At 41.9% G+C, this 21,792-nt stretch overlaps 1 protein-coding gene across 2 annotated transcripts in view; it reads left to right on the top strand.

Moving 5' to 3' along the window:
• Window positions 1-21,792, top strand: part of eif4ba (eukaryotic translation initiation factor 4Ba) — a 68,641-nt gene that overhangs the window by 28,806 nt on the left and 18,043 nt on the right. For both annotated transcript variants that reach the window (XM_073071010.1, XM_073071009.1), the window contains exons 7-10: window positions 1,963-2,061; window positions 3,880-4,080; window positions 14,475-14,718; window positions 21,558-21,652. In XM_073071010.1, coding sequence (XP_072927111.1) covers window positions 1,963-2,061; window positions 3,880-4,080; window positions 14,475-14,718; window positions 21,558-21,652 — 639 coding nt within the window. The remainder of the gene's footprint in view (window positions 1-1,962; window positions 2,062-3,879; window positions 4,081-14,474; window positions 14,719-21,557; window positions 21,653-21,792) is intronic.

Below are 21,792 nucleotides of genomic sequence, written 5' to 3'. Positions count from 1 at the left end.
ATTCAACATATAGCACTGTCAACAGTAGAGGTTTGCCTCAGTACTACACTGAAGTGTCGCTTAAATTTCTGTGCTAACTTGCCAAAGATTTGAACCCAAAATCTTCTCAGAGATGCGTTTAACCATGATTCACCACTTTTTATTCATTACTATGTATTAAAGCCATGCTGCTTTAAAACCATGAGAAAATTCCCAAAATCCCATAGATGGGTGACATTTGCTCCTCAGTTCACTGGTATTTCCATAAGTTCAAAGTAAATTTATTACCAAAGTATGTATATGTTGCCATATACTACCTTGAGATTCATATTCTTGCAGGCACTTGCAGGGGAAAAAGAAATCCAATAGAATTTTACAGAACTGTACATAAACAGAAGAACACTGACAACCAAGGTGCAAAAGAGAACAAACTGTGCAATTAAAAATAATACTGAACATGAGTTGTAAAGAAACCTTGAAAGTGAGTCTGTAGATCATAGAATCAGTCACTGTATTGGTGAGTGAAGTTATCCATGGCAGTTCAGGAGCCTGGTGGTTGTAGGGTAATAAATGTTCATGAATGTGGTGGTGTGGGGCCTAAGGCTTCTATACCTCCTGCCCAATGGTAGTAGTGAAAACAAGGCATGGCCTGCATGGGTGGGGGGTCTTTGGATACTGCTTTCCTGCACTGGTTGGGGGGGGGGGGGGGGCTTTGCCTGTGATGGACTGAGCTGTATCCGCCACTTTCAGTTGTCTTTTTCGTTCTTTGGCATTGGTGTTTCCATACCAGGCCTTGATGCAACCAGTTAGCTCACTCTTCATGTGCATCTATAGAAGTTTGTCAAGGTTTTTGGCAATAAATAAATGAGTAATGCAAAATATTCCATGCCTCTGTGTCAGTGTCCAGCTACAGTAATTATCACCCTGCCAGTTTTATTCTTTATCCAACCCCTAATAAAGTGCATCTTTTCCTGTAAAATACATTTCCTTTTCTCTTGTTTCCTAAATGTTTAGCAATCCAATCTGCCCCACATCTTGGCCAATGGCTATTAGCCCCTAGGCTGCATTTTCCTTCTTACACAGGAATGACATCAAGTCATACATATTCAAAGAAAAGTTCAAAAGTACATTTTAATGCATTCTACAACCTTTAGATTCATCTTCTAACAGGCAGCTACAAAACTTAAGAAACCCAAAAGTAAGCATGAAAAAAGACCAAATGCACAGAGAAAATAAATCAAATCATGCAAACAATAAATGCATGCAAATAGCGTTCTGAACTGAAGTCCACATAGAGTCCATCCACATACCTTGGTTCAGCGCAGAGTGGACCAGCAAGCTGAACAGGCTTGACTTTCACCTCCAGTCCCGACACCCGGACCATTTCAATCTGGCCTGGCACCTAAATCGTCATCCAAACATCAGGTTCAGCCACTTCGGTACACTTTGGGATCTGGACCTCGTTGTCTCAATTTGGTCCGGCGCTTAAATGGATTGAACCTCTGATCTTCCTCACTCTTGGCAGCACTGGAGCCGGACACTGCTAGGAGGGTCTAAGGGAAATGGAAGAGGAGAGGGAAAAGTACAAAGAGCGTTAGTTGTGTGTTAGCAATATTCAATAAACCAAACTTTAAATGAGTTCTGCATTTTGTGATGTAAAAAGATATTGCTGCTTTTGTGTACTGAACAGTAAATAGAAACAAATCTTTGGATTTTATAGACCTCCAATTACAAATGCACACATAACATGCATAATATACACTAATTTTTTTTCACCAGCAGTGCGCATGATATGCTTACAGCTTGCTCTTAACATTTTGTGTCATCCAGTTTAGAAGCCTGTTATAACAGGATGCATCACTTAATCTTTCATATCAAATCATTTGTTCCCATTGATTGTTTTCAAATTTCAGTGGTAACTATTCTTTTCATGTATGACTACTACTTGTAATGTTTTAAGATTTGTGGATTCTGCTTTTCTAGGAATTAGGGACCGTTATGACATCCGTGATCGGGATGGTTCTCGGCGGGATGGAGATAGGTACAGGGATGATGGTTTCCGGGACCGTGGTTATGATAGAGGTGAGCTGACCTATGGTTAAAGCTATATATACCTTCATAGTGAACAGTGAAGCATCTGTCTGCCTCTATATTGTGAGCCGTTTAGTGTGTTGCAATGAGTCTGTATTGGGAAAACAATTAGCTTGGTTCTGTTTCAGAAGAATGGTCAAATTAAAATGGGATGATCAGCAATATTCATTAATTGAACCTGTAAGAATGATACTACTTCAACTATCACATAAAGAAAGCTATTTGGAATATGGAAATAAAATTGGAATGCATCATGCACGTATTGATATCACCAGGAATAAAAGTCTAAATTTGTATTAATATATTGAGAACATCCCCAAAACCTAACTATTTGCAATTAAGTAAGAACTTCTAGATGTATGTTGCTTGGTGAATTATTAGTAAAGCTATCACCCATTTAAAACAGATGTTTGGTTTTATGTCAAATGACTTTAAGTGGGGTATTGCAAAATAGAGACAGCAAACCATACAAGTCATTGAGGCTGTTTAGCCATTTAGTAATTCATTAAGGTTGAAGGTTGTTGGACATTGGATCCTTGTTTGCTATATAGCTGTAGTTTGCTATATGTTGTAATTTTACTGCTTTTAAAGACAATACATCAAATGGATTTAAACTGATTTTATAATGTGTAGCAATGCACAAATTTATTTCAGTAATTTAATGTGATTCTATTCATTGGCTACAGGATATTTTTCACAAATATATTGGCTACAGGATCTCTTTTCCCCCTCGTTTGTTGAATCCAAGGCCTATTTTTTTTTTCTAAAGCCTTTTTTGACTTCAGTCTATGAAAATGGCCAATCTTGATTAGCTTTAGGGACTTGCATTTTTGAATTTCCTTGATGCTGGAAACCCCTCGATGCAGCCATTCTTACAAATGGGTCCAGAATCACTATCATTTAGCCCATTTCATCTCTAGTTTGAGAAGCTGTCCAAGCTCTTGGTACAATTTTCCTCACTGTGTTTTCGTTTTTGAAGGGGTAAGTACAGTTATTAAGATAGCACACTTAGCTCTATATATTTCAAAAATACCAGCAAAAGATCTAATGTATTAGTGCAAAGGGGAGATAGAACTAGCTTTTTAGCTGTCTTCAATTACTATGCCTAGTATATTTGTAAGAAAAATACCATTACCTGATTGAAATTTCTCTTTATTGTTCGGATTCAGCAAGTGATGTGTGCTATAGACTTAAAAGAAATTTTGTATCCTGTTAAGCTCGGGTGAGCTGGAAAGGATTGTCTTGTCATTCTGTACTTTCATCTTTAAAAGTGCCTGAATCAGTACAAGTCCATACTCTTATGCAAGTCACGTACTGCATTCAGATTTTCTACATGTTGCTTAGGAATTTCCAACCATCATTATTCTGCTGCTAACTTGGCAGTAGGATAACATTGTGATTCTGAGATGACTATTGTATCTATAATTATTCCTAAAATTATCTCTTTTAGTAAATCATTTATATACTTTCTGGACTAATTTCTTCAACTATGTCAAATTAGCTTACTACATTTACTGGTTAATGGACCCAGAGGTCTTTATGAATCTAAGAGAATGATATTTTAAACCGTTGGCTGATAATATTGCACAAGTGTAGTAGATTATGTAAATTTTGATCAATCAATATAAATGCGCTGAACTTCTCATACAAAGAAGTATTCTGTAGAAATGTTCTATCCATATTGCCCAGTGTAAAAGGAGTGCTACAGTTAAAAAAAAACTTATTAATCAACAAAGTGAGAGATTTTCCACAAGTGACAATTTGTTCAGTAATGACTGCTATGTTTTAATGAAGTGAATTGTTTTATAGGCAGCCGGCGTGTATTTGGCAGCGGATTCAGGAGAGACAATTATGACGACAGGCGGAGTGACGATTATCGTGGTGGTGGTGGTGATCGTTACTCTGACCGCTACAATGACCGTTACAGTGATGGATTTGACCGCTTTGACAGAAGAGATGACAGGAGAGGTGATTATGGTTCAAGAGATGAAATGAAGCAGGAAGATAGAGGTAACTGATTTATATTACTACCAAGAAATATTTTTGCAAGGGGGGTAAAATTAAAATTGGGGAGACCATTGTACGAGCTCACATTGCATTTTAAGTCTTGCCCATTTTGATTCTTGAGCTAATATTAACACTAAATATTTCACCCACCATCTGTTGTGTGACAAATGGAGGTAAGGTCTTTCATACAATGCCAGCGGTGCATGCTAACACTTCATTTCTGCACATTTAAGTGGTGACTAAAATAAGCCAATGAGTCTTGAATTTGTGCTGAAGCAGTTTTAATGTACTGTTCTATTGGGAGCTGTGGGGCAGAATGTATGGGAGAGTGTTCTGCAAGCTTGGCAGGCTGTAATCAGCATGAGAGGTCTTTCGTTGGAACCACAGCATGAGGTTTAAGAAGAGCTCAAGTGCTACTCAGCTCTTTTCCGGTAAGCTGCAGTTGGCACGAGGTCGTTTATTTGTGATGTAAGTGGGCGGCCATTGTGCGAGTGTTACGAGTGGTCCACTTTTGGCTCAACAGGTTTGGGCAAGCACAGGTGTATTTTTTTTCTCAGTTAGTACATAGCTAGTGTGCTGAGAATGAGTCTGGAAATCATGGTATGTTTGTGTGAGATGTGGGAGGTCTCTAGTCTCCCTGATAACTACAACTGCACAAAGTGCATTGAGCTGCAGTTCCTTTGAGACCGTGTTAAGGAACTGGAGTTGCAGCTTGATGACCTTCAGCTCATACGGGAGAATGAGGAGGTGATGGATAGCAGATACAGTTGCCCTTTAGTTGCAGGAGGCAGGTGCCTATGTCACTGCCAGGAAAGGGAAATAGAATAGGCAGCCAATACAGAGTATCCCCGTGTGGCCTTTCCCATCATTATTAAGTATACCGCTTTGGATACTGTGGTGGGGAGGTGGGTGGCGGCGACGGGGTTTCTGGCACTGAGTCTGGCTCTGATTCAGAAGGGAAGAGGAGTGCAGTCTTAACTAGAGGAGTAATAAGCAGATTCTGTAGATGTGGCAAAGACACAGTGGTATGTTGCCTCCCAGGTGCCAGGTCAGGGATGTCTTGGATTGACATTCGAAAGGAGGAGAGTGAGCAACCCAATGTGGTGCATATTGGTCCCAATGACATACAGGTAGGAAAAGGGAAGAGTTCTTGAAAAGAGAATATAGGGAGTTAGGCAGAAAGCTGAAAAGCCTGACTTTCAGGGTAGTAATCTCTGGATTGCTGTCTCTGCCATGTGCCACTGAAGACAAGAATAGGATGATTTAGCTGATGAATGTGTTGCTGAAGAATTGGTGCAGGGGGTAGGTTTTCAGATTTCTCGATTATTGGGATCTGTTCTGGTGAAGGTGTGACCTGTACAAAAAGGATGTGTTACACCTGAACCCAAGGGGGATAAATATCCTTGCGGGCAGGTTTGCAAGAGCTGTTGGGGAGGGTTTAAACTAATTTGGCGGGGGGAGGGCAAGAACTGAAGTGATAAGGCTGGGGAGGAGCAGCTGGTATACAAGTAAATGCAGTGTGTAGTGAGACTGAGGAAGAAGAGGCAGACGATGAGGCAAATTGCAGTCAGTGTGATGAGTTAAAGTGTAATAGAGGGCCATAATCAAAAGGGTGAACAATACAGGACTAAAGGTGTTATATTTGAATGCACGCAGTAAACGGAATAAGGGAGATGATCTCGTAGCACGTTTAGAGATTGGCAGGTGTGAGCATGTCTGAAAGAAGATCATAGTTGGCAGCTTAATATCCAAGGATACAGTGGACAATTATTGACCGGGAGCAATAGTAGGTGTTCGCTGATTGAGCACATAAGGCATCGATTCGCAGCGGTTTTGTGTTTGAACAGCAGCTAGTCAGTGATTGAGATTGATTGGCAAGAACAGATAAAAATAAGGTAGGGCTAGCGGAGCAGCCTTTTTTGGAGTGGACAGTGTTAGAGTGGTTATTTGAGGCTTCAGTGAGGAGAGGCTTGAGCTAGAGAAGGCAATAAAGCTGTAGGTAGATTTTTTCCTGTTTGTTTATTGTTTCCTTTATATTTGCATATTTAGAACAGCAGCAATGCCAGGCAGGACCCAATGCACCTTTTGTGGGATGTGGGAAGCTGAGGAACTTCCAATGTCCCTGATGACTTCACCCCCAAGAAGTTCATCCAGCTGTAGCTTCAAACACTGCGTTAAGGAGTTGGTGCTGGAATTGGATGAATTCTAGCTCATTTGGGAGGCTGCATGGTGATGGATAGGACATGCAGAGAGGCTGATACTCTCAGGATGCAACACAGAAGACTGGAAAGGGAAAGGGTTTGAACAGTCAGTGCAGAGTACCTCTGTAGCCATCCCCTTCAAAGACAGGTATACCACTTTGGATACTGTTGAGGGAGGAAGACCTAACAGAGGATTAGGTCTAATAGTGGCATCACTCGTCAGGGAAAATATTGTGGGAGTGCTAAGTCAAGACAAACTGCAGAACCCATCTAGTGGGGCATTGTGGGCGGACAGGAATAAGAAAGGTATGACCACATTAATGGGAATATATTATAGACCAGTCGGCAGTCCACAGGGTTGAGAGGAGCAAATTTGTAGAGATCGCAGACTGGTGCAAGAAGCCTGATAGATGATTTTAACTTTCCATATTGACTGGGATTATCATATTGTAAAGGGACTAGATGGGATAGAGTTTGTCAAATGTGGTCACAAAAGTTTCCTTAGTAAGTCGAAGTCCCAACAAGAGTGTGTGCAATACCTGATCAGTGACCCTCCCTGTCTCATTCCCTAATAGCAGAATTTTGTGTAGGGGAACACTTTGCATCCAGTGATCATAATGCCATTAGTTTCAAAGTAAATATGGGAAATGGTAAATCTGGTTCATGGTTTGAGAAAGGACAATTTTGATGATATCAGGAAGGATCTGGCAAGTGTGGATTGGGACAGTTTGCTTTCTGGTAAAGGTGAACTTGGTAAGTGAAATTTTGAGAGTACAAAGTTTGTATGTAAAATACAAGGTAAGGATAACTGGTTTCAGGAGCCTTGGTTTTCAAGCGGTATTGAGACCCTGTTTAAATTTTTTTTTAAAAAGTAAGTGCATAGGAGGTATAGGCAGGTAGGAGCAAATGAGGTACTTATGGAATATAAGAAATGCAAAAGAACACTTAAGAAAGAAATCAGGAGGGCTGAAAGAAGGCATGAAGTTGTCCTAGCAGACAAGGTGAAGGAGATTCTACAGATATGTTAAGAGCAAAAGGATTAGAAACAGAGAAACGTAAAAAACCTGCAGCACAATACCTGAGAAATTACCTAGGGTTACCCATAGCCCTCTATTTTTCTGAGCTCCATGTATCTGTCCAGGAGTCTCTTAAAAGGCCCTACCGTATCCACCTCCACCGTCATCGCCGGCAGCCCATTCCACACACTCACCACTCTGTGTAAAAAGAACTTGCCCCCAATATCTCCCCTGTACCTACTTCCAAGCACCTTAAAACTATGCCCTCTTGTGCTAGCCGCAACACCTCCAACCTTTCTATCATTAGCAAATTTACTAACCCACCCCTCCACTTCTTCATCTAGGTCATTTATAAAAATCACAAAGAGCAGGGGTCCCTGAGGCACACCACTGGTGACTGACTTCCATGCAGAATATGACCCGTCCACAACCACTGTTTGCCTTCTGTGGGCAAGCCAGTTCTGGATCCACAAAGCAATGTCCCCTTGGATCCCATGCCTCCTTACTTTCTCAATAAGCCTTGCATGGGGTAACTTATCAAATGCCTTGCTGAAATCCATATACACTACATCTACTGCTCTACCATCATCAATTTGTTCAGTCACATCCCCAAAAAATTCAATCAGGCTCATAAGCATGACCTGCCTTTCACAAAGCCATGCTGACTATTCCTAATCATATTATGCCTCTTCAAATGTTCATAAATCCTGCCTCTCAGGATCTTCTCCATCAGCTTACCAACCACTGAAGTAAGACTCACAAGAAGAAGAAGAAGAAAGCCCTTAACTCCGAGTGGAGTCATCGGGACGCCGTCATGACGGCGTTTTTTTTTTTAAGCAGGCTTTCTTGTTTTTACGAGGCCGAGTTGTTAGCTCGACGCTCAACCCAGCACGGATGGAAAGCGTGCAAGGGAGCCGGTTGGATTCGAACTCAGGAGCCTTCGCTCCGAAGTCCGATGCTGATGCCACTACACCACCAACCGGCAAGAAGAATAAGAAAGCCCTTAACTCCGAGTGGAGGAAGTAAGACTCACTGGTCTATAATTTCCTGGGCTATCTCTGTCCCTTTCTTGAATAATGGACCTTCTTGATGCTTTCCAAAAGCTCCTGCACATCCTCTTTCTTAATATCTAGCTTTTCAGTCCGCTGTAAGTCATCACTACAATCACCAAGATCCTTTTCCGTAGTGAGTACCGAAGCTTAAATATTCATTAAGTACCTCCACTATCTCCTCCGGTTTCATACACACTTTTTCACTGTCACACTTGATTGGTTCCATTCTCTCACGTCTTATCCTCTTGCTCTTAACAATATTTGTAGAATGCCTTGGGGTTTTCCTTAATCCTGTCCACCAAGGCTTTCTCATGGCCCCTTCTGGCTCTCCTAATTTCATTCTTAAGCTCCTTCCTGTTAGCCTTGCAATCTTCTAGCTCTCTATCATTACCTAGCTTTTTGAACCTTTCGTAAGCTCTTTTCTTCCTGACTAGATTTACAAGAGCCTTTGTACACCACAGTTCCTGTCTCTCCCATCCTTTCCCTGTCTTATTGGAATGTACCTATGCAGAACTCCACGTAAATATCCGCTGAACATTTGACACATTTCTTTCGTACATTTCCCTGAGAACGTCTGTTCCCAATTTCTGCTTCCTGCCTGATAGCTTCATATTTCCCCTTACTCCAATGAAACACTTTCCTAACTTGTCTGTTCCTAACCCTCTCCAGTGCTATGGTAAAGGAGATAGAATTGTGATCACTATCTCCAAAATGCTCTCCCACTGAGAGATCTGACACCTGACCAGGTTCATTTCCCATACCAGATCAAGTACAGCCTCTCCTCTTGTAGGCTTATCTACATATTGTGTCAAGAAAACTTCTTGAACACACCTAACAAACTTCACCCCATCTAAACCCTTTGCTCTAGGGACATACCAATCAATATTTGGGAAACTAAAATCTCCCACCACGACAACCCTGTTATTGTTACACCTTTCCAGAAACTGTCTCCCTGTCTGCTCCTCGGTGTCCCTGTTACTATTGGGTGGTCTATAAAAAAACACCCAGTAGAGTTATTGACCCCTTCCTGTTCCTTACTTCCACCCACAGGGACTCTGTAGACAATCCCTCCATGACTTCCTCCTTTTCTACGGCCATGACGCTATCACTGATCAACAGTGACACGCCCCACCTCTTTTGCCACCCTCCCTGTCCTTTCTGAAAATCTAAAGCCTGGCACTCGAAGTAACCGATCCTGCCCCTGAGCAATCCAAGTCTCTGTAATGGCCACAACATCATAGCTCTGAGTACTGATCCATGCTCTAAGCTCATCCGCTTTGTTCATAATACCTCTTGCATTAAAATAGACACATCTCAAACCATCGGTCTGAGCGCGTCCTTTCTCAATCACCTGCCTATCCTCCCTCTCGCACTGTCTCCAAGCTTTTTCTATTTGTGAGCCAACCGCCTCTTCCTCTGTCTCTTCAGTTCGGTTCCCCCACCCCCCCAGCAATCCTAGTTTAAACTCTCCCCAATAGGCTTAGCAAACCTTCCACCCCCCACCCCCACCCCAGGATATTGGTCCTCCTGTGATTCAAGTACAACCCATCCTTTTTGTACAGGTCACTCCTGCTCCAATAGAGGTCCCAAGATTGCAAGGGACAAAATTGGAAGATCAGAATGGTAATACATGCATGAAGTCAAAAGAGATGGGGGAGATCTAAAATGGACTTTTTTTACATCTGTATTTACTCGGGAGATGGACGCAGAGTCAATAGAAATTAGACAAAGTGGCATCAACTTCGTGGAGAATGAAGAGGCAATAAGTAGAAGTCCCCAACAAAAGAATGTGCTGCCTTGAGGCAAATTAGAGTGGATAAATCCACAGGGCCTGACAAGGTGTTCTCTTAGACCCTGTGGGAGGCAATTGCAAGGGCCCTAAAAGAGAGATTTAAATCATCCTTAGTGGCAGGTGAGGTATTGGAGGATGGCTAATGTTTTTCTGCTGTTTAAGAAAGGCTCAAAAACAAACCAGGAAATTATAGGCTGGTGAGCCTGACATTAGTAGTGGGGAAAGTTATTGGAAGGTATTCTAAGGTCTGGATATATGAGCATTTGGATAGTCATGGACTGATTAAGGATAATCAGTGTGGATTTGTGCGTAGTAGGTCGTGTTATCCAGTCTTGTGGAGTATTTAGCGGAAGTTACCAGGAAAGTTGATGAAGGAAGGCAGTGGGTGTTGTCTACATGGACTTTAGCAAGGACAAGGTTCCACATGGGAGGTTGGTCAAGAAGGTTTGGTTGCTCAGCATTCAATACAAGATAGTAAATTGTATTGGACATTAGCTTTGTGGGAGAAGCCAGAGAGTGGTGGTAGAGTGTTGCCACTCTGACTGAAGGCCTATGATTAGTGTGATTAGCAGGGATTAGTGCTGGGTCCATTGTTGATTGTCATCTATATCAATGATCTGGATGATGTGGTTAACTGGATCAGCAAATTTGCAGAAGACAGCAAGATTTGGGGATATAGTGGGAAGTGAAGAAGACCATCAGAACTTGCAGATGGATCTGGACCAGCTGGAAGTTGGGCTGATAAGAATGCAGATGGAATTTAATAAAGATAAGTGTGAGGTGTTGCACTTTGGTAGGACCAACCAGGGTAGGTCTTACACAATAAATGGAAGGGCACTGAGGAGTGTGGTAGGACAAAAGTATCTGGGTATACAGATCCATAATTCCTTGAAAGTGGCAGCATCAGTGAATAGGGTTGTAAAGAAAGCTTTTGGCTCATTGGCCTTCATAAATCAAAAGTATTGAGTACTGGAGATGGGATGTTATGTTGAAGTTGTATCCAACATTATTGAGGCCTAATTTGGGGTATTGTGTGCAGTTTTGGTCACCTACCTGCAGGAAAGATGTAAGTAAGGTTGAATGAGTACAGAGAAATTTTACAAGGATGTTGCCGGGTCTGGAGGATCTGAGTTGTATGGAAAGATTGAATAGGTTAGAACTTCTATTCTTTAGAACATATAAGATTGAGAGGAGATTGGACAGAAGTATACAAAATTATGAGGTAAATACAAGCAGGATATTTTCACTGAGGTTGAGTGGGATTACAACTAGAGATCATAGGTTAAAGGTGAAAGAAAAATTTAAGAACATGAGGGGAAACTTCATTCGAAGGGTAGTGAGAGTGGAACGAGTTGCCAGTGCAAGTGGTACATGCGGGCTCAATTTCAATATTCAAGAGAAGTTTGAATAGGCACCTGGATGGAAGGGGGTATAGGGGAGCTATTCTCCAGTTGTAGGTCGATGGGGCTGGGCAGATGTTTTGGCACAGACTAGATGAGCCAAAGGGCCTGTTTCTGTGCTGTACTTTTCAATGACTCTATGATACACATTCTATCGGATAGACAGGCAGGTAAGTAGAGGGCATGTAGTGGCTTTGTTGGTTTAAAAAAAGAATAAAATCAGATCCTTGGATAGGGATCAGAAGATGTAGAATCCTTGTGGGTAAAGTTAAGAAACTGCAAGAATGAAAATACCATGATGGGAGTTATGTACAGGCCTCCAAGTAGTAGCCAGGATATAGTCTACAAATTACAACGGGGGGATAGACAAGGCACGAATAAAGAGTAGTGTTGCAATAATCATGGAGGATTTCAATATGCAACTAGATTGGGAAAATCAGGCTGACGGTGGACCCCAAGAAAGGGAATATGTAGAATGCCTACGAGATTGCTTTTTGGAACAGCTTATGGTTGAGCCCACTAGGGGAACGGCAATTCTGGATTGGGTGGTATGTAATGATCCAAATTTGATTAGGGAGTTTAAGGTAAAGGAACCCTTAGGAGACAGTGATCATCATAATATAGAATTCACCTTGTAGTTTGAGAAGGAGGAGCTAAAATCAGATGTGCCAGTATTACAGTGGAGTAAAGGGAATTACACAAGCATGAGGAGCTGACTAAAGTTGATTGTAAGGGACACAAGCAAGGGAAGACAGTAGAACAGCAATAGCCGGAGTTTCTGGGAGTAATTTGGAAGATGCAGGAAAGATGTATTCCAAAGATGAAGTATTCTACAGGGAGTGTGAGCCAACCGTGTCTGACAAGTTTCAAAGGTTCAATTTCATGTCAGAGAAATGTATACAATATACATCCTGAAATGTTTTATCTTCACAAACATCCACGAAAAGAGAAGTGCCCCAAAGAATGAACGACAGTTACATGTGAGAACCCCAAAGTCCCTCCCCCCTCCCACGCATAAGCGGCAGCAAGTAACTAAGTCAAAGACAGCACTAAAAACAAAAGAGTGGGCATATAATATAGCAAAAAATAGCGAGAAGGTAGAGGACTGGGAAGCCAACAGAAGGCAACTAAAAAGCCATGAAGAGAAAAAAGATGAACTATGAAGGTAAGCTAGCCAATATAATCTAAAAGAGGATACAAAAAGTTGTGCAGGTATATGGAAAGTAAAGAGAGACACGAGTGGATATTGGACCGCTGGAAAAGGGACAAAGAAATGGGAGACAAACTGAGTACGTTTTTTTTGTCGGTCTTCACTGTGGAAGACACTAGCAGAATGCCAGAAATATGAGTGTGTCCGGGGGCAAAATTGAATGTCATTGCTATACTAGAGAGAAGGTTCTTGGGAAGCTGAAAAGTCTGAAGGTAGACAAGTTGCCTGGACCAGATTGACCACTCCCCAGGGTTCTGAAATAGGTAGCTAAAGAGATAGTGGGGGCATTAGTAGTGATTTTTCAAGAATCACTAGATTCTGGGATGGTTCCTGACGACTAGAAAATTGCAAATGTCATTCTAGTCTTTAAGAAGAAAGTCAGGAGGTTATGTTGCAAGTTTATAAAACTCTGGTTAGGTCACATCTGGAGTATTGCATACAGTTCTGATAGGATTTAGGAAGGATGTTGAGGCTTTGGAGAGGGTGCAGAAGAGGTTCACCAGAATGCTGCCTGGTTTAGAGAGCATTATGTTATCACAAGAGGCTGGATCAACTTTGGTTGTTTTCTTTGGAGCACCAGAGGCTGAGGGGAGATCTGATAGAGGCTTACAAGATTATAAGAGACATAGTGGACAGAGAGTATCTGCTTCCCAGGGTTGAAATGTCTAATACCAGAGGGCATGCATTGAAGGTGAGAGGGGTAGGTTCAAAGGGGATGTGGGGTGGGTTTTTACTGAGTCATGGATGCCTGGAGTGGTCATGGGGGCAAATACATTAGAGGCTTTTTAAGAGATGTATGAATAGGCACATGAATGTAATGCCTTTGGGGAGGGCCCAGAGGATGTTCACATGAATGATCCTAGGAGTGAAAGGGTTAACATGCGAGCGTTTGACTCTGGCCCTGTACTCACCGGTGTGTACAAGAATGAGGAGCAGATCTAATTGAAACTTATCAAATATTGAAAGACCTAGACAGAGTGGATGTGGAGAGGATGTTCCCTATAGTGGGGGAGTCTAAGACCAGAGGGTACAGCCTCAGAATAGAGGGGCATCCATTTAGTACAGAGATGAGGTAACATTTCTTTAGCCAGAGGGTGGTGAATCTGGAGGTTACTGCCACAGGCGGCTGTGCAACCCAAGTCGTAGGCTATATTTAAGTTGATAGATTCTTGATTAATCAGGCTGTCAAAGGTTATGGGGTGAAAGCAGGAGAATGTGGTTGAGAAGGGTAATATATCAGCTATGTGGAAAGGCAGTGCAGACTTTTATGAGCCGAATAGCCTAATTCTGCTCTTGTCTTGTGGCCTTGTGTCTCTTGATCTGCTTCTGGTAAAATAAACTAAGTCTATAACCATGGATCGATCACCATGTTATAATTTTGGTATCTTGTGAATAGTCATGTTGAAGAGGCTATATTTCAAAAGTGTACATCTGGAATTATCTCTTCACTGAAAATATATGTACTGACATTTGCTTCCACGCTGATTTTCGTATGCATGCATTTACAGCTTTATATCGTGAACCAAACAGAGCATTACTTCTTGCCCATTTATCAGACTCCCATAATATTGAACTTGATTAGTTTGCCATATTTTTATCTGTACATGTTGCATGTAAGAAATATAAACATTACAGATGCTCCTGACTTGGGGTTTTGTGCACCACTACTCTGAATAAATTTGAGAATGTGTGACATTTTGAACAATTGGTGAAATTGTACCTATAGGACCTGTACAGAGGCCTAAATTGAACCTGAAACCTCGCAGCATTCCAAAAGAAGAGGTTGTACGTGCTCCCCCTGCAGCATCATCTGGAAGATCAGCGTCCATTTTTGGTGCTGCCAAGCCAGTGGATACAACAGCTAAAGAACGTGAGGTTGAAGAGAGATTGAAGAAAGAGCAAGAAAAATATCAGAGGCAAATAGATGATCAAGAAAGAGGGATTAAAGGGGTTAAACAGCCACGAGAAAGGTAAGCATTTTTCCCCAGGATAAAGGAAACTTTCAATAATAAGTCTGGTGGATGAATGGATGTGCAGCTTTTTTTTGTCAGAACTGTTGAGGCCCAGAAGTGTTGGTGCATTTGGCTAAGGTCTTGAAACTCAACACAGCTGTTTGCTTTGGGTAAAGTGGCTTTACTCTAGCCTGAAGAATTGGTGTTCATCTTGCAGAGCACCCTGCAGAAGCTAAGTGTTCTGTTGAAGCATGCCACTTTGAAGGTGATGAAGTGAAATCTTAATTAAAGTAATATGTTTAGCAACATCTTGTGAAAACTTTCAATTTGTAGCAGTGGTAGTTCAAAATCTGTGGAGCACAGCTTATGGTTTACAAGCTCTTGACAACAAAGATTGTGCATGTATTTTTGGCATTATAGAGGTGACCACCTACTAAATAAGTGTACTGATCTAAAATTTACTTTCATCTGTTTTTTAAAGCTGTCAGTGGGTTTAAAGATACAACGCTTTCCATCATTGATTTCAACTTGTGTCATCTGTGATGGCATGCAGAGTAATCAAATTTTGTCAATTTTTAATTATATTTTCTAAAATTAGGTGTAAATTTCACTTTAGTGATGCACAAAATAACCATTTTTACATTTTGAAGCATATGCAGCAATTAAGTTTTGTGACAAGAACTCATTTTACTTTGGTCCTCTTGTTAATTTAAAATACTTAGAATCAGTTTATGCAAGAGCAAAGCTTGTCAATGGATTTTTTCCACTTCAGTTCTTCAATAAAAATTTTTACTGTTGATACCATGAAAGAACTTGCTAAGTAGCACAAAGAATAAGAAAAGTTTATCAAAGGGTATGAACTTTATTCTCCTTGAGGATGATGATAAGAGTGATAGATTTAGCACAATTGCTAAAAAGTGTTAGGGATTTGAGAAAGCAATGTTTATATATAGACAGGCCGCTTAGAAGGGAGGCCATACTGGATCTGGTGCTAGGCAATGAATGGTCAAGTGACAGATCTCTCAGTGGGTGAGCATTTCGGAGACAGTCATCACACTTCCCTGACTTTTACCATAGCCTTGGAGTGGGATAGGAGCAGACAGTATGGGAGAGTATTTAATTGGGGAATGGGGGAATTATGATGCTATTAGGCAGGAACTGAGGAGTGTAAATTGTAAACAAATATACTCAGAGAAACACATGATGGATATGTGGAGGTTGTTTAGGGAGCACTTCTGTGGAGTTCTGGATAGGTTTGTCCCATTCAGGCAGGGAAAGGATAGTAAATTGAAGGAACCATGGTTGACAAGAGATGTGGAACATCTAATCAAGGGGAGGAATTGAGATGTCCAGGTATGATTTCACAGGCAAAGTGACAATTCCAGATGAAATTTGAATCCACGAAGGCTGCTCAAGAGTTATGACAAGGCTTGAATACTATCACCTCTTATAAAGTTAACTCAAGTGACATAGGCGAGAACAGGGCATCACTTCCAGAGGAGCTCAGTGCCTTCTGTGCTCACTTGCACTGTCAAAACATGGAGGAACTATCACAATTTCCCACAGCCCCCCAATGATCCTGTGATTTCAGTATCTGAGGCTGATGTGTGAGCAGCCTTTAGAAGGGTGAACCCACGAAACACATCTGGCCCAGACAGGGTACCTGGCCAAATACTGAAAAACTTTGCTGATCAACTGGCTGTAGTGTTGATGAGATCTTCTCACTCTAACAGTGTGAGGTACCCACCTGCTTCCAGCAGGCTTCAATTATACAGGTGCTTAAGAATATCATGGTAACCTGCCTTAATGACCATCGTCCAGTAGCAGTTACATCCACAGTGATTAAGTGTTTTGAGAGAATAATGATGAAACACATCAACTCCTGGCTTAGAAGCAACTTGGGTCTGCTCCAATTTGCCTTCCACAGCAGATGCTATCTCACTGGCTATTTATTCAACTGTGGAACATCTAGACAGCAAAGATGCATATGTCAGGATGCTGTTTATGGACTACGGCTCAGCATTCAATATCATTATCCCTCAGAACTAATCAATAAGCTTCAAAACCTTGGCTTCAGAACCTCTTTGTGCAATTGGATCCTGGATTTCCTCACTTGCACTGTGTGGCTAAGCACAGCACTCATGTTCAAGTTTGCAGATGACACGACTCTTGTAGGCAGAATCAAAAGTGGTGATGAAGCATATAGGAGGGAGATTGAAAATCTGGCTGAGTGGTGCCACAACAATAACCTCTCACTCAATGTCAGCAAGACCAAGGAGCTGATTATTGACTTCAGAAGAAGGAAACCAGAGGTCCATGAGCCATTCCTCATTGGGGGATCAAGAAGTGGCAAATTTAAATTCCTCCGTTTTACTATATCACGGGACCTATCCTGGGTCCAGCACGTATGTGCAATTATGAAAAAAGCACGGCATGGCATCTAAAACTTTAACAAACTTCTATAGATGTGTGGTGGAGCATTTATTAACTGTCTACATCACAGCTTGGTATGGAAACACCAATGCTCTTGAACAGAAGATCCTAGAAAAAGCAGTGGAGACAGCTCAGTCCATCACAGCTATAGCCCTGCCCACCATTGAGCACGTCTACACGAAAAATTGTCGCAGGAAAGTAGCATCCATCACTGGGGACTCTCACCACCAAGGACATGCTCTCTTCTCACTGCTGCCATCAGGAAGAAGGTACAAGAGCCTCAGGACTCGCACACAAGGTTCTGGAACATTGAAATGTTCCCACAACCTATGGACTCACTTTATCACTTTCAAGTACTCTTCGTCTCCTGTTCTTGATATTTATTACTTATTTATTATTATTATTTTTGGGTAGATGGAGCTCGTCAGCCTGGGAAGGCAGTCCATCTAAGAGAGGGAAAACTCTGATTTCAAACCTCCACTGCCTTGCAGCCATACCCACTTATGGGAAAGGCTTTGGGAGTAAACCCTGAGGACAAATCCGGAGCTGGAGTCCCTAAGGCGGTCTGACGTTGCTTTCAACGTCGCTGTGGCAACTCTTGCGACGTCACTGGTGCCAAGCTGTATCGACCCTTGCCCTTCCCTTGGAGGACATCGGTGGCATGGAGAGGGGAGACTTGCTGCATGGGCAACTGCCGGTCTCCCATACAAGCTTGCCCAGGCCTGCGCCCTGGAGAGGACACTCATGAAGCAAAGCTTTCCTGGCGCAGATCCATGGTCTCGCGAGACTAACGGATGCCATCAATCATTATTATTATTATTATTATTATTTTTATTTCTTTTTCTATTGCACAGTTCTTCACATATGTGAAGAACAGGACAATAACTAGAGTGATCGGGGATAGAAGGGGAAACTTGCCTGGAGTCGGAGGAGGTGAGGAGGTCCTTAATGAATGCTTTGCTTTAGTATTCACCTGTGAGAAGGATCTTAATGTATATGAGGACATTGTAAACAGGCTGATATGCTAGAACCTGTCGACGTTAAGAAAGAGGACATTTTTGAGGATTTTTGAAAAACATTAGAATAAAGAAGTCCCTTGGTAGGACAGGCTATGTCCTGGGTTACCTCAGGAAGAGAGGGAAGAGTTTACTGTGTCTTTGGTGATGATCTTGGTGTCCTCACTGGCCACAGGAGTAGTACTAGATGATTGGAAGGTGGCAAATGTTATTCTTTTGTTGAGTTAAAGAAATAAAATAACCCTGGGAATTACAGACCAATGAGTCTTGCTTCAGTGGTGGGTATTTTGTGGAGTATTCTTAGAGATAGGATTTACAAACATTTGGAGAAGATGGTCTGATTAGGGATAATCAGTATGGCTTTGTGGGGGGAGGGGGGGGGGAGCCATAACTCATGAGCCTAATTGAATTCTTTGTGAATGTGACAAGGGACATTGAATTTAGAGCAGTGGATGTGGTATATATGGTTTTTAGTAAGGTGTTTGATAAGATTCCCTGTGGTAGGGTCATTCAGAAACTCAGGAGACATGGAATTCAGGGAAACCTGGCTGTGTGGATTCAGAACTGACTTGCCCATACAAGGCAGAGGATGGTTGTAAATGGAGTGCATTCTTCCTGGAAGTTGGGGACCAGTGGTGGCCCACAGGGATCTGTTCTGGTAGCCCTACACTGGGATTTTTATAAATTATTTGCAGGAGAAAGTGGAAAGGTGTGTAAGTTTTCAGATAACAGAGGTTGTAGGAGTTGTACATAGTGTGGAAGGTAGCTGAAGGTTATACAGAACACTAACAAGACTCAGAGCTGAGAAGTGGCAGATGCAGTTCAACTTGGAAAAGTGTGAAGGCAGAATACAGGATTAATGGCAAGATTATGAGCAGTGTGAAGGAACAGGGATTTGGGGTCCATGTCCAAAGATAACTCAAAGTTGCTGCGGAAGTTGATGGGCTGCTTAAGAAGGCGTATGGTGTGTTGGCCTTCATTATTCAGGGGATTGAGTTCAAAAATTGTGAGGTAATGTTGCAGCTTCACAAAACACTGGTTACACCACACTTGGAGTATTGTGTTTAGTTCAGGTCATCTCATTATGGGAAGCTTTAGAGAAGATGGAGAGGTTTACCAAGATGCTGCTTGAATTAGAAAGCATGTTTTATGAGGATAGGTTGAGCAAGCTAGGGTTTTTCTCTTTGAAGTGAAGAAGGATGAGAGATGACTTGATAGATTTGTACAAGATGGTAAGCACAGATCAAGTGGATAGCCGGAGATGTTTTCCCAGGGTATGGGAATAATATATAAGGGGGCATGATTGAAGGAAAGTGGTGGGTGAATGGATATCCCTGTCAGGTGGTGGTAGAGGCAGAAACATTAGTGGCATGTAAAAAAACCTCTTAGATTAGCACATAGATGATAAAAAAATGGAGGGCTATGTAAGGGGTGTTACGAACCCCGTAACTGGGTTACTTACCAGCAAAGATAGAGACGTCTGTTGGAGTCTGATGATACTATTTTTAACAGTATTTATTAGTAAAAATACACAAAAATAATATCAATGCAAATATACAGATAATATACGTTGTCAATACTAAACCTAAAAGTGCAGGTATAATAATAATAAGAAATAAGCTCCATCATTGTCTAGGGGATAATGAATTGTCTGTTGGAAATACAAAGTTCGCTTCAGTTCACACAGGCTGCTGTCGTTTGTTTGTCGCTGTGTTGCAGTTGTTGGAGAGAGAGAGAGAGATAGAAGAATGGGAACAGTTACCACTAAGTGTTTTGCCAACCTTCCTTTATGATTTTGATCCGTCGGTGTCTCGTTGTTGTGGCCATTCAAGTGTGACCTCTCCTTTAGCTAAACCGTTCTTCCGTGATGAGCCCGCCACCCAGGCAAGGGAGGACACACACGAGCTCTCACCGGCTTCGCTATAAAACGCTGTCACTGGATTTCTAGCGTTTCTCCTGGTGTGTCTAAGGGGTGTTCCCCGGACCCATCTTTTATCCTCACTCACGGGGTCTCAGATGTCAATCAGGTTGGGATGATGCAATCCCTCAACCAGACCACTCTGGTTGTCCCCTGAGGGGTTTTAATGAATAGTACAGTACTCAATACACAATTCCTTCTCCAAGAGACAATAGCAGTAATCAGTGGTTCCGTTCCGCTTATGTCAGGAGACATTCCACCTGGTTGTGTATTCTGCGTCTCTCTCTCTCTCTCATTTCCTGACATGCTGTATATCGCTCTCATTTCCTGGGTCTCAGACCCGAAATAATAGCGATCTTGCGATTCTCAAAAAGGAGGGGGCGACTTTGCACCCTTCGGCCCCTCAGAGTTGCTCCACATTCGTAACAGGGGAAAGTGTTAGATTGATCTTGGAGCAGGCTAACAGGTCAGCACAATATCGTGAGCCGAAGGACCTAAGCTGTGCTGTAGTGTTCTCTGGAAAAAATATACATAAATAGACAGAGACTAACAAACAACCTGTGTACAAAAGAAGACAAACTGCAATTAGATATAATACTGAGAACACGAGTTTTAAGAGTCCTTGAGAGCGTGTCTTTAGGTCATAAAAATTGGTTCAGAGTAGTGGTGAATGAAATTATACATGGTGGTTCAGGATCCTGATGGTTGTAGAGTGATAACTGTTCCTGAATCTGGTGAACCTAGGGCTTCTGTACCTCCTTTCCGATAGTAGTAACAGGAAGAGGGCATGGACTGGATGGTAGGGATAATTGAAGGTGGATGCTACTGTTGGGAGGGCTTTGCCTGTAATGGACTGGGCTGTATTTTCTGTTTCTGTGCATTGGTGTTTCTATACCAGGCAGTGGTGCAGTCAGTTAGGATACTCTCCACTGTCCATCTATAAAGGTTTGTAAGTGTTTTTTATTGTGACAAATTTCTAAGAAAGTAGAGGCACTGTTGTGCCTCCTTTGTAATGCTATTTCCATGCTGGTCCCAGGATAGATCCCTGGAATGATAATGCTGTAGAATTTAAAGCTGCTGACCCTCCCCACTTCCATTCTCCTAATGAGGACTGGCTCTTGAACCTCTGGCTTCTTCCTCCTGTAGTCAATAATCTTTGGTTTCGGTGATGTTGAGTGAGAGGTTGTTGTTGTGGCACCATTCAACAAGATTTTCAATCTCCCTCCTATATGCTAATTCATCACCATTCGCCCAGTAGCTATGATGTCGTCAGCATACTTAAAAATTGCATTGGAGCTGTATTTAAGCACACAATCATAAGTATAGAGAAGAGCAAGGGGTTAAGCACATACCCCTGTAGTGCATCTATGCCAATGATAAATCACCATTGACTTGCCTGACTCGAATGTTAACCAATTTGGATTTTTTCTCTTAATTGGCACTTAAATCAATTTGATGCCATTTAGTGAATGTCCTTTGGTTCAATGTAGACATCCAAGCTGGCGCAATGAAGATCAGGTGGAGCGTTCAAGGACTACCAGCGACTCTTCACAGCCAACTGATACAAGTGCCCCTGCAGGTCGAGGTAACATTTTAAATATTCTGAGTTTTTTGAAGATTTTGTGGATGAACACCTTGCATTCTGAGTTTTTAATAATCTCTTAGAAGGGGTATGAATATTAGTAGATGTATGTAAATGAATTGAATATTAGGACAGAGTAAACT

This window comes from Hemitrygon akajei, chromosome 18 (assembly GCF_048418815.1).
Source record: "Hemitrygon akajei chromosome 18, sHemAka1.3, whole genome shotgun sequence".
Lineage (NCBI taxonomy): Eukaryota > Metazoa > Chordata > Chondrichthyes > Myliobatiformes > Dasyatidae > Hemitrygon > Hemitrygon akajei.
This window is presented reverse-complemented; position numbering and strand designations above follow the sequence as displayed.